The sequence below is a fragment of the Balaenoptera acutorostrata genome, chromosome 13 (assembly GCF_949987535.1).
Source record: "Balaenoptera acutorostrata chromosome 13, mBalAcu1.1, whole genome shotgun sequence".
Lineage (NCBI taxonomy): Eukaryota > Metazoa > Chordata > Mammalia > Artiodactyla > Balaenopteridae > Balaenoptera > Balaenoptera acutorostrata.
Genome location: NC_080076.1, coordinates 73,307,631 through 73,321,166, shown reverse-complemented (window position 1 = coordinate 73,321,166; position 13,536 = coordinate 73,307,631). Strand labels below are relative to the sequence as shown.

General features: G+C 47.5%; 1 protein-coding gene across 9 annotated transcripts in view; it reads right to left on the bottom strand.

The window, feature by feature from the left end:
- Positions 1-13,536, bottom strand: part of DEPDC5 (DEP domain containing 5, GATOR1 subcomplex subunit) — a 92,558-nt gene that overhangs the window by 41,108 nt on the left and 37,914 nt on the right. For 6 of the 9 annotated variants that reach the window (XM_057527222.1, XM_007170627.2, XM_007170625.2 and 3 more), the window contains exons 23-27: positions 13,212-13,347; positions 12,128-12,225; positions 4,608-4,673; positions 1,067-1,250; positions 716-876 (exon numbers count right to left, since the gene is read on the bottom strand). In XM_057527222.1, the coding sequence (XP_057383205.1) occupies positions 716-876; positions 1,067-1,250; positions 4,608-4,673; positions 12,128-12,225; positions 13,212-13,347 (645 nt within the window). The remainder of the gene's footprint in view (positions 1-715; positions 877-1,066; positions 1,251-4,607; positions 4,674-12,127; positions 12,226-13,211; positions 13,348-13,536) is intronic. The other 3 variants (XM_007170628.2, XM_007170626.2, XM_007170630.2) reach the window with 1 other exon arrangement.

The following is a 13,536-nucleotide window of genomic DNA, read 5'->3' as shown; positions in this document are numbered from 1 at the left end:
GGCTGGTTAGGGAGCAGGGGAGCTCATTAGCTACCAGGAGGAAGCAGGGGACTAACAGATGCTCAGTGATGGTTCCAGGAAGTGACTGCCGGTGTGTGGTTCCAGGCCCCTGCACGTAATTCTCGCTGCCTGACTTGTTTCAGAGGAGCCCTCCAGAGCCCAGCTCTGACTCAGCTGGCGCCACTGAGTCTCTGCCACTCACTAGCCTCTGCCACTCACGGACAAACCATCCCGGCTTCAAGTCTCTGAGCTGCAGTGACAAACAAGAGAAGATGAATCCAGAATGGGAAAAACAAAAACAAAAACAACAAGTTTAAACTTGAGGTTCAGGTAACATGAGAAGACCTACTGTGTCAGGCACTGTGTGAGAAATAAACCCAGGCTCCTGGGTCTGGAGTATTCACCCTGTAGTTTGACAGCTCAGCCCCTGCTTGGCTGCCTGGGACCCCGAGGTACTGCTCAAGCCAGGCTGGAACTTCCTGAACTTGGTCATACCCTCTCCCTTAAAAGGAGAGTTGGAGATTAAAGAGAGTTTTAAGATAACTCTGAACCCAGTGGAGAGTTTAATTCTCATGTAAAGTTAGATTTAGAAGGGAAAAAAAATGTGTGTTGAAAGACAATGACTCCTAAATGTATGTATTCCCTACTATCTTGAGAACCTGCTTGCACAAACTTAGTAGAGAAGAGAAACTACAGTCCAAAGAGAACAGCTCACCACGGCCATAGAGCGGGCTGCTGCTGAGTGGGGGCGGGCCAGCGGGGCTGGGCTGCTGCGCCCTGGGCTGCACGATGATTTGGTAGCCCTGCATGAGCCGCTGGCAGACGAACTCCTCAAACACCTGCTGAGCTGTCATCTGCACACCCTCCTCGTCCCTCCTGAAAAGACAGACGGCTGTTCACAGGACATGCCTGGCCCGGGGCCGTGTGACACTCAGAGTCCCTGGGTCCTTGGCTTCATCCCCACGAGCCAGCCCTGATGACCCTTCCGTGGTGATACGTGAAACTAACGATTTGTAAACCAGTCTTGGGAGAAACAAAAACTGTGCGCCTTTCCTCTGCCACCGACCTGTCGATGTCGGCCTCTGGGAGGAGATCGTAGCAGCCCTCTGTGTAGTCGTTCTGCAGGCCCTGGCGGTCGGGGAAGTAGTCCGTGGTGAGGGGGAGGCACGCCGGAGTGGTGAGAGACTTCCAGTCCACGCCAACTGTGCAACAGAAGCCTGGCACTACAGGGGGAGCAGACAGCGTCAGAACTGCCTCGTGTGAACAGGGAGGAAGGTACGTGTTGTCACCAGGCAGGTGTAGGATGGCGGGGGGTAGGGGGGATGGGGGGAGGGAGGAAGGGAGGGGGAAGGAGAAAGTAGGTGGTGACAGGTGATAAAATTGCCAGGAAAGGGGTGGGGGGGGAGAAAGAGAGAGAAACAGAGGCTGTTAGATAATGCAGTGCTTATCCAATCCCATCATGCAAATGGGATGCACAGCCGATACTTTTCATTTTCTGCTGATCATGAGCTACAGCCGCAATGCCAGTGAGGTTACCGCAGGTCAGGCCAGGCCAGGCAGTTACACATCGAAGCAAATCAACATTCCGAGACTGGAAGAGAGGCTCAAGCTGGAAGCCTCCCCTGGGCTGATGGAGGGGCTGGATGGGGAGAGGAGGAGAGCACAGCCGGATTTTGGAGCCGGATTTTGGAGCGAATAGCACACGGGAGCAGAATTCAGGATTGCAAAAATAAGTCACAGATCCAAAAGGGTAGGAAGAGGAATCAAGGAAGGATGTCTGGGAGTTACAAGGCCGGAACTTTAGGAGACAGAGTTTAACAATCTAGAAATGAAAGCTGCCATCAGTAGAGTGGGCCCGACCACACGGGTCTGTCCAAAACCGCCTGCTCTTTGGGTAAAGCAGGGTTTCTCCACCTCGGGGCATGAAGGCTATTCTAGACCAGATAACTCTGTTGTGGGGGCTGCCCTGGGCATTGTAGGATGTGAGCAGCATCCCTGGTCCCTACTCACTAGATGCCAGTGACATCTTCTGGTTGTCAAAACCAAAAATGTCTGCAGACATGACCAAATGTGCCCTGAAGTGCAAAATATTCCCCGGTTGAGAATCAGAGTTAAAGTAATGGGGCGGTTATCTCTCTAAGTCATTTAAGTGAAAATTATTTGTCAAATCTCCATGCGAGGGAGCAACGAGAAACAGAAACACTCCATGCCTCTGCCTCTGCATTCCCAGTGAGACCCTCATGCACCTCACTTCTCGTGGTGCCCTGCGGCTTACCGCGTGCTGTACCCCCTCACGTCACCTCCTCTGAGCAGGTGTGGAGGCATCGTCGGCCCCTTTAAACACCTGGCCGAGCCGAACCCACCAGAGGTCACAGGGCCAGAAGCCACTCTGCTCAGGGATCTTTCCTCCATACCGTGACCGACACACACCACCCATGGCAACAGAGCCTCCCTGAGCCCGGAGTTAGGGGACAAGAAGGGGATTGCACCCTGAGTCCCAGCAGGAAACATGCCCTGTGTGGCAGCCCTGCTTTGGGGAAGATGACTTGACCTGCAACAGACTTAACTCCACGGTCTCCACTCTAGGTCCTGGGGTGACTTTTGGTTGGTTGGTTTGAATTTTATTTTATTGTGGTAAGAACACTTAGCATGAGATCTACCATCTTAGCAAATTTTTAAGTGTAGCGAAGGGTAGGGTGAGGCGGGGTGGGATGAATTGGGAGAATGGGATTGACATATATACACTAATATGTATAAAATAGATAACTAATAAGAACCTGCTGTATAATAAATAAATAAATAAAATAAAATTTTAAAAAACAAACAAAAACAACAACAACAACAAAATTTGTAAGTGTCCAATTCAGTATTGTTAACTGAGGAGAGTGCCGAGCAGCAGGTCTCCAGAACTTACTCATCTCTCAGGACTGAAGCTTTACGCCCACCAATCAGCAACACCCCCCGCCACTGCCCACCTTCCCACAGGCCCCAGGCAATCACCACTCCACTCTCTGAGTCTATGAGTTTGACTCTATACAGGCCTTGTTAACTCCTTAATATTTCAAGAACTCAAAACGCAGCCAAGGGGGAAGGGGGGAGGGAGAGGGATGGACTGGGAGTTTGGGGTTGGCAGATGCAAACTATTACATTTAGGACGGATAAACAACAAGGTCCTAATGTATAGCACAGGGAACTATACTCAGTCTCCTGTGATAAACTATAATGCAAAAGAATATGGAAAAAAAAAGTCTATATGTGTATAACCAAGTCACTTTGCTGTACAGCAGAGACTGGCACAATGTTGTAGATCAACTAGACTTCAATTAAAAAATAAATAAATAAATAAAATTTTTAAAAAAACCACACAGCCCACGATAACCTAGTTAACACCCCAATTCCCCATAGGGCAGACGAGGGATGAATTTGTTCACACTTCTTGGTTAGAACCAGCAGCAGAAGGTGGGCACACAATGCAGCCCCCGTGGGGAGGCCAGAAACAGAGGACACTCTATCACTGTGCCTTCTTACATCGTTCTGGCCGTCACCAGCTTCCTGACCCTCAGGGATTATAAAAACCTTTTAGAAATGGTGTCTGCGGGCACACACTGAGATACGGAGAATTCAAACCCCGTGGTGAGAAAAGCTCCCAATTCTTAGCTTGATGATGTTCTTTTCATGGGTAAAAGGTCTGTGTGGTCTCTTTTCTACCTCCAGTATCTTCAGGCCCTGCAGAGGCCTCTGAGGAGGTCCCACCTCAGAATCATTCAGTTAACAGTAATAAACACAGATGACAAAATCCAGTGCTGGGGTTGTAGAGAAGAAACAGGCTAATCTATTCAGGGCTGGCAGCTTTCTAGAAAATAATCAATCTGCCAACTATTCTTTGGAATATATTCCGAAGATCTGAACCAAGAGAAAAAAACACACCCACTGCACCATGCATTATATGCTAAAAAACTAGAAATCACCCAAATGGCCACCATTAAGGCATGATTATCCAAAGCACGATTTAATAATGTGTTTGATATTGCTATGAAAAATGACCAGTATGCCGGACCTGGAGAAGTAGTGAAATGATTGTTAAGTTACTTAAAAGTGGGGATAAAAAGACTCGGTGATGTACATATATCCACTGGTCACAGTGAAGTAAAGCAAAGTCGATCAAGCAGTAGAATTTTTTTTCCTGGTCTTTTGCTATTGTTGATATTTAGATGTTCAGCTATTTCAATAGACAAGGATGATCAAAGCAAATGCAACCCAGACAAACACTTCCAACTATAGGGATGTAGACAGTTTCAGGTCTTATTCCTTCCTACTTCTCCCCAGAGCCATCGTTAAGCATTTGAGAGCCAAGGCCAGCTTTGGGAATTCCGCTACCCTTCCTGTGTGGCCCCGAATCACATTCCAGAACAGGTCATTTGGCCTCCTGCCGCTCATGTTCCATCGGAGAGGCTGCAGAGTCTCCCCTCTCCCCTCACCACCGGGAGACGTGTGAACTTCCAGACCATTCTCTGCACAGGGCTCCCTCTTGCTCCCCCAGTGCCTTGACCACCCACCCCACGCCCCCATCTCCCTGCCACCTTCCCCCATCAGCAGGCCCCTCTTACTTGGGTCTGGAGAGGTAGAAACACTGTCCTCTAAAGAATCCTTATTCTGGGTCCTAGGATTCATACCTGTGGAAAGATGAAAAGAATCTGTGTCAGTGAGACTCATTCTGCAAAAAAAGTTCTGACCAGTTATGGTTTAAAAAAAAAGCCCCAAACTGTAGCTAAAAATAAAAAACCAAGTACAAATTCTGTGTTGAGTATCTCCAACAGCACAAAAGAATCCATCAAAGAAAAATGAGCAATCTAAAGTTCGGGAAGGAGCCAGAACTTTACTCTGAGGTTATCAATACTGTTCGCCTAATGGGACCTTTAGTGCCCATGCACAAAAGCAAACAGCAACCCACCACTTAGAATAAGAAACGGGACGAATTTCAAAGTCATTTCAACTAATTAGAGCAACCTTTAGCAAACACAAGATGACCTATTTAAATTTAGTCCACTTAACAGTCATCCTCTGAAATTTTCTTTCCTGAATCATGGCTTCCTGGAATATGACACAGGACATCAAAACTCACTACTGCAAGAGAAAAGCAATGATTTTGCCTGTAACTGGGCTGAAAGGAAAAACAGAGAGTCTTTGAAATGCAACTTATTGACTGAAAAGTAATAGAACTAATTTCAAAACACACATATCAATATTTAAATGTCCCTTTCAAAACACATTTACTAGGGAATTCCCTGGCAGTCCAGTGGTGAGAACACTGCGTTTTCACTGCCAAGGGCACGGGTTCAATCCCTGGTTGGGGAACTAAGATCCCGAAAGCCGCGCATTTAACATTTACTAGAAAATTAGGATAGGACTGGAAAGATCCTCACGAAACTGTCAACAGTGGCTATCTCCTAGAAGAAAGCTGGAAGAAGTGGTGGGAGGGAAAGGAGATCTTGGGCTTTTTACTGTAAATACTTTCGTGTCAGCTGAGTCTTTTATAACAAGAACAAACACTTACAAATCCCTTGTGAAATTTTTGAAAGGACAAGTTACGACCTGTGAGAAAGTGTTTGCAAATCGCACCTCTGGCAGAGGACGTGTATCCAGAACATATAAAGAACTCTAAAAACTCCAGAGCAGGAGAACCACCTGATGAGGAAATGGGCAAAAGATATGGACACACATCCAGAAGGCACGTGAAAAGATGCTCAATGTCATTAGTCATTAGAGAAATGGCAAATCAGAAGTTCGGTGGGATACCTCTGCACCCGGGTCTCTTGGGACGGCTAGAAGGACTGCTCACGCCAAGTGCTGACCAGGATGTGCAGCAACAGAAACCCTTATCCACTGATTGTAGGAATGCAAAATGGCGCACCACTTTGGAAAACAGTTTTGCAGTTTCTTTAAAGGTTAAACATGTATTGACCATTTGACCCAGCAATCCCACTCCTAGGAATTCATCTAAGAGAAGTGAAAATTGATGTTTACACAAAAACCTGTTATGTAAGTTATGTAAGTGTGGCTTTATTCACAACCCAAAGGTCTTCCAACTGGTGAAGGGATAAACTAATACATCCATACAATGGAATACGATATGGCAATAAAAAGTACTGAACATGACTTTGGATGCCGGCAACAACTTGGATGAATCTCGAATTATGCTCAGTGAAAGAAGCCAGACTCAGAAGGCTCCATGTTGTATGATTCCATGTGCAAGACTTGCTGGGAGAGACTAAAGGGACAGAGAACAGATCAGTGGTTGCCAGGGGAGGAGGGAGGGATTGAGTACAAAGAAGCAGCACAAAGAATCTGAGGGGTAATGGAAATGTTCTGTATCTTGATATCTTTGTTGGTGGTTATGACTCTATGCATTTGTCAAAACGCATAGAACTGTACACTAAAAAGAGTGAATTTTACTCTATGTAAATTTAAAAGTAAATAATTTTTTTTAAAATTCAGAAAGATGATGTCACTTGGCCAAAACAATTTTAGAACTTCTTTTTTGGAGCTGCCTTCAGTAGATTTTTAAAAATTACTAGCCATCATAATAAGAAGATACAATCTATTAAGTCAGAAAAATAACACTGCTTCATTTTATTCAGACCCACACTAAGAGGCAGATGTGAGGTAGGTGTTATCCCTTTTCCACAGATAAAGAAACTGAGGCACAGAAAAGTTAAGTAACTAACTGAAGATCACACAGTAAGGAAGTGACACCTGCATTTAGACTCTTTCTGTGCAACTCTACAGATGCTTTATTTCCTGACTATCCAAATGGGGCACCAGTTTTCAGCTACTGAAAACGTTATCTGTTCTCTGTCAACAGCCAAAAGCCATTTGGAGCTAAATTTTCTGAAAAAGCTAGCTTGACCGACAGCATCCATTTTCACACAAACACAAAGCATAACAAAGAAGAAGCAATGGGGTAGATTTTCTTGTCTGGCCTGAGAACTGGTATGGAGGCAATTACAAAACCGGCATTCTCCGAGCGATGCAAGCAATAGCAGAATTACTAATACATCGCCTCATGGGTTTGGATTCTAAATTTCATCATTAGAGCACCTTTTTTTTTTTTTTTTAAACCCAATCCAGACTTCATCTATGAGAACTGAAATTCTTACCCTCATAAAGAAACAGTTCAACTTAAGAATTGTGTGAGCAATTGTTTGCGTTCAAAGAGGCAACCCATCAAAGGGTTCTCGGAGCACCTTTGGCTTCTAGGCCCAGAGCAGACCTGCCCATCTCTAAGGGATAAAGCATGTTCAGTCTTTTGTGCCTCCCCTGTCTTCCGTCCCCAAACACATTTTATTTGAAAGAAATGAAAAGAATTTAAAGAATTTGAAGAAATAAATATTTTAAAGGCTTCTTCGAAGCTACTTTCACAGTTTCCTTACAGCTCAAGCCCAGCACACAGCCTCTCCCTGCAGCTCTGCCTCTGAGGCTCAGCTTTAGGCCCGCAGACTCACCACTGGCATGTGAAGAACCCAACGACCTGGGAGGGCAGGGGGGAGACCTCCTGGGCGGGCGGCTCTGCTCCAACCCAACATTTGGGAATGAACCTCTCTCTCAAAGTTGAAAGCCAGACACACCGCTCGGGGAGCCAATGGTCAGAAGAGCCAACTCAGCTCTGTCTCTTTTGATAGCTGTTCGGAGGCAAGAAGTGTGAATGTGTTCTCTGGTTGCTAACGTCCGGCCAAAAAAGGTAATCTGTGTGGGGCCTTTGGGGCTGCTTCCAGGGGACACCTGTGCCTGGGGCGAGTCACTTCTTCTCTCTGGGCTACAGAGATGGTACTTCCCCACAAACACCCAGCCTGGCTTGGATGAGTAACTCTGTGCGCTCTGATTTAGTTTGCCTGGTAGCTCTCGGGCCAAACCTGCTGCACATACCTAATACTCAACACAAACACCAAGTTGCAGATTCTGAGTCCCGACGGTAAAGAGAAAGAAAACTTGGCATCCACTGATTTTCTTTATCAAAATTCTCTAGCACAGTTACCTCCATCAGGGGGATGACACTAACAAGTCTTATAAACGGGTGCCCAGTTAAAGAAACAGAGGGATAAACGCTGCCTGCCCAGACCCACCAACAACCTGGTTCCTGCTGGGCAGCACAGGGCCAGGAGGGAAACCCGCAGAGATGCCAGCCCTGTGAATCACAACTCACCTATGAGTCAGGTCCAAATGCAGGCGAAATCGGAGTCACGCCTGCATGCCTGCACATGGTGCAAACCGCCAAGGCCAGGAGGCAGAGGTGGGTCACAGATGAGGTTTTCCCGTTTCTCTTCCATTTTTTAATGAGCGAAATGTTCATTAGTTTTGTTTCGGCCCCCACTTTGTCCCCAGACAAGGACCCGATGTGATAATTTTGCCCTTAAGGAACCCGATCTACTTCTGATCCTTCAACAACTCTGTGAGGCAGGCAGGCAGGTGAAGATCTTTATGTCCATTTCATGATCTAACTTCTATTTTCCAAGGGTCACTCTGAACCACTATGCTGAAAATAAACTCTACGGAAGGGCAAAGGGAGGAGGCTGAGAGACCAGTTAGCAGGCCACTGCAACAATCCAGGTGAAAGATGAAGGCTTCTTGGGTTGGGCTAGGACTGGTGGAAGCGATGAGACATGCTAAGATTCTGGATATACCTGAAGGTAGATCTGACGGTAACTGGTCATTGCACATGGTAATACAAGTTAGAATGATTTTCCCTAATTTCTCTCTGTGGCTAGCTGACATAATTGATCAAGAAGTACAAGAGCAAAGACTAGTGTCAGTTCCCACGCGAGGCCAGTGCTAAACCACCTTCCCATGAGCCCTGGCCCCTTAATTTTTTTTTCTAATTAATTAATTTATTTATTTATCTTTGGCTGCGCTGGGTCTTCGTTGCTGCACGCGGGCTTTCTCTAGTTGTGGCAAGTGGGGGCTACTCTTCGTTGCAGTGTGCGGGCTTCTCATTGCGGTGGATTCTCTTGCTGAGGAGCATGGGCTCTAGAGCACAGGCTCAGTAGTTGTGGCGCACGGGTTTAGTTGCTCTGCAGCATGTGGGATCTTCCCAGACCAGGGCTCGAACCCGTGTCCCCTGCATTGGCAGGCGGATTCTTAACCATTGCACCACCAGGGAAGTCTCAGCCCTGGCCCCTTAGAAAACACATGCTCCTGGTCACAAAGGGACTGGGCAAGGGTAAGGATGACCCTGTTTAACTATATCGCCCTGACTGGAGAAAGAACCCAAGGAGCCGACACCTGCTCTAAGAAGCTAAACACTGTAGGACATATTTACGAATTGATAGCTCGTATACCAATTAAACAGAATAATTTTGTGGGCTGTTCAAATGCTGTCATTCTGGCAGCTTGGTTTTAGAAGTATAAATGTCTTGTCAATAAACACACTAAACACTGTGAGGAGAAGATAAATAAAGATAAGCTCTTTCAGTCTAGTGGAGAAGCAGACACAGAAACAAACAGTGGGACCGGGATATGCCAAGTGTACAACTGCGTCTGGAGCTACGTGGAAATGTGCCTCACACCTCCTGGGAGGGCACGGGGGGAAGCAAAACCACCAGGGAGGGCTCCAAGGAGGAGGTGTTGTTGGAGCTGATCCATAAAGACCAAGTGGATGTTTACAAGGCAGAATCAGGGGTTGAAGATAAAGGAAAAAGCATATTCTGTAGATGGACTAGTCTATGCACAGAAACATCAGGACAAAGATCTTCTGAGAAGCCACGACAACAGCTGGAATATAAACTGTGTTCATCTAATAAGAGTAATGACAACAACAGCTCTCGTTTGCTGAGTGCTCACCATGCGTGCCAGGCACTGTCCTTAGCGCTTTGCGTGGATTATTATCACACTTAATACTCAACCCTCCTCACAGATGAAGAAACCGAGGTACAGAGCAGTTAAGTACCTGGCCCAAGGGCCTCGCCGCTCTTTAGAGGTGGAGTCAGGACTCATGTCCTAAGATTCCAGAGCCTGTGTTCTTCCCACATGCAGGGCTACGTAGGAGTGGAGGCAGGTGAAGGTGTAAAGGCAGGTGGGGCCCAGGTGACGACAGGCATTACAAGCTGTGAAGAACCACTAAATGGTTCATATGTGGGACAGAGAGGGTGATCAGACCAGACCTGCATTTGGAAATGGCTCATTGGTGACAGTACAGGAGATGGATCGGAGGGGACACGAACAGAGCAGGAGGATGATTTGAAGGCTACGGTGACAATCCTGGCCAGAAATGACACGGGTCTGAAACAAAGCAACAGCGGTGAGAATGGAGAATGTGGTCCAGAGTCAGAAAAGGAGAGGCAGGTGGGCAGGCGGGGGGACAGCAAGATGTGAGCTCAGCTGCCGGTAATTAAGGATGAGTTAGCCAGGAGTCATCCAGGTGGGGAGCCCATCAGGTAGATGGATCTATGACTCGGGAGCCCAACAGGGAGAAGGTGAGCCCGAGGTGCAGGGGGCAGCAACCGCTTTCCCAATGCATGTGCACCAGGGAACTCTTAGCTCAGAGGCCTCCAGGATGGTGTCATTTGAGGATCTTCCACACCAATCACTGAATAAGGATTCTTTGCAATTTCCCGCTTTTCCCCAGACCAGATTGTAAAATTCCAAGACTCGTCTTCTGAGGAATCATCTGGTCTACGTGAGCTACCCACCCCAGGCCCGGAAGCACTCCACGACCACTGTGGGCAAATCCCAGTGCTGTTACCACCTGAGCCCATGGTTCCCCAGCTTCAGGTCACCAGGAAACTTGCTCAAAGTGTGGTCCCATGAGCCCCAGAGCAGCCCTCCTTGGTACAACTTGACCCCAAACAGCCGGGAAGGTCAAACTCTGGGTTCCTATAAAATGGCTCCTTCTTTTAGCAAAACAATAGAAACATTGCCTTTAGCATATTCTGAAGGTACTTTAAAAGAGTCTGGTAGCCAAGTAACATTTTTAGTCCCCTGAGTACAGGGATAAAAAGTATCTTATTCATCCCCAAATTTTTATTCAATTTGTTTCCTCATTCAAAATGAATGACAGAAAAGATGCACTAGAAATAGGAAGGAAATAAGTATAATCCTTTAGTAATTCTCTCACTGCCAGTCCAGTTTCTGAGCCTTAGCTATAGGCCTCTAGAAACATCGCTAGCTGAATCCACCCGTGAATGGAGGAAAACTTCATTCACCAACTTAATACAACTTCACTTTCATTACGCCTTCCTTAAGCCAAGTTCCACAAATGCAAGTTAACTGATAGAAAGCTAAGACACAAAGTAGCAGCACCATTTTTTCTCTCAGTTTTAATGTTTTTCATATCCATTTTGTACAATTATCTGCCCTTTGAGGCTTTCCAAAATCTGCCCCCCACCCATCCAAATCCATGTTCCCCTACCCCATAAAGGCTCTCTGAATACTGCTGCTGAAATCAGAAACAGCAGGACACCTGGCTACTGGCTTGAGAGATTAGTGTAACATCTTCACATCTCTGGGTGTTACGTTGCCGCATATGTAAAATATACTTAATAACTTACTCCCTACTGGGATGATCGCATAAGATAACAGATATACAAGTGCTTCCAAAAAGCATAAACCCTGTATTAATACAAGTTCCTACTCTCCCTCCACTTAGAATCCCTCACCTTCTCACTCTCCTCCTGACCAAATTCTACCCCTTCGCGTCTGAGATGCGTGCGCACTTCTGTAAGTAACAACGTCACCCTTCTCTTCTCTCAACTCACAGCTGGAACCACACTGCTCCCTCTGGGTCTCTCCTGATTGTTTTTATGGGGGTGTGTTTGCTCCCCCCCACACACATAATTTAAAGCTCCCAGGCCTGGTGTTGCCCTCAACAGTGATCTCATAAGCAGCCCTCAATCACGACTCACTGACAGTCCAATGATAAATGTGTTCCTGACCAACACGTTCTCGGCTAAAAACGTAAAGTGCAGCCCATTTATAATTCCATGCATTATACAGCACTGTTTCTAAATAGGTCACCTGAAATTGTGGCTGAAATGATTCGGAAATAGACATGGCCCTGCTCTTCTGGTTCCCACCTCGCTTCTAGGTGTGGGCCTGCTCTGAGCATCCCCACTCTGTTACCTCTTGGGTTGGTTACCTGCACCACTGCTGCTGAGCAGGCCGACAGAAAGCTCTTCTGTTCCAGTGAAGTGCAAGAAGGACGTGCCATCGCCAGGCTGGTGGGAAGCGCTGTGCCTGCAGAGAACAGAGCCCAGCCGCCTGGCTTAATGCGGATCATCACCTCTTTTATCCTGCTCACCCTGTCTCCCGGGGGTTTTCATCAAAAACAGGCCTGAACATTTGGCCACACAGGCTGGCAAACACTGAGACCCATACCATGGCCACCAGGCTGCAGGGCTTGGAGTGTGTGCCAGCTCTGGCCTCCTGCCCTGGCACCCCAGCTGCTTCCCCACTGCCATGTCAGACGCCTGCCCCCTCCGTCCTAAGACTCCCCTTGCTGATACCCACAGGACAATGTGAGGTGCTTGAATAGAGGTACCAAGTTAACCTGGGAAAGAGGTTATGCCCTGCCTGTATCCCTCATCCATCCCATGGGATGTTGGGATGACTGAAAAGGGACCAATGATTGCTCTTTGCAAAGGTAACAGATCACAGCAACAGCGGGTAGGGTAGCATGGACTCGAGCATGTCAAGGCTTAAATTACTTTCTTCCTAGGCTGACTCTCTTCGGATGCCTTGTAACACATTCAGGATCCTGGTTTGAAAAGACTTGTTTCTACAAACACAGGCCTTGGTCTCCATTGCTTTTAGCATCAACTTCGTCTAAACCCAACAGTGGAATTCCTCAGTGACCAAAATGACAAAAGTCATAGACTGACTGCCCAAAACACACAGCGGGAACCACCTGCCTTGGAACTCGTTTTCTCCCATGACTGAGGATTAGGAGAAACTCATGACTGAGGTTGACAAAGCATGTTTTGAATTAAAGCAGAAGCTAAAGCAGGGCCTGGGGAACATCTCTGGCAAAAGCATCTCAGGCTATTTGCTGTGCACTGGCCCAGTGGCGGGGACGACGCTGACAAAGGAAAGGCCCGCACGCGTGCGGTGTCTCTGAGTCTCACGAACATGACGTTTCGCGGGTGATCTATTCTGCTGTCGCCCTGGGTGCCCGAGCGCGCTCTCGCAGTACCTCCCACCCGGTACCCGGTGCCCAGCCTCACCTTCCAGTGGCTTCATGGTATGCCAACTCCAGCAGCTCTGCAGAGGAGTGGATCGGGTCCCTCTGCCCGCTGCCCTGCAGCTCTGCCATGTTCTGTCGGGTCTGGTGATGGATCTGGATGGCCTCTCCAGATGGTCCTGCCCAGACAAAGATCCACTGAGCATCATTCCCCCAACAGCCAGTGCTGTGCACTTCACCTCAACCTTCCTTCCTTCCCGCTGCTGGGACGTGGGTGATTGAAAGGCGACCACACCACAGAGGCACATCCTGTCTGTGACCCTCTGGCTCCCAAATGGGACATCGCCTCTTCCAAGCAAGGCTCATCC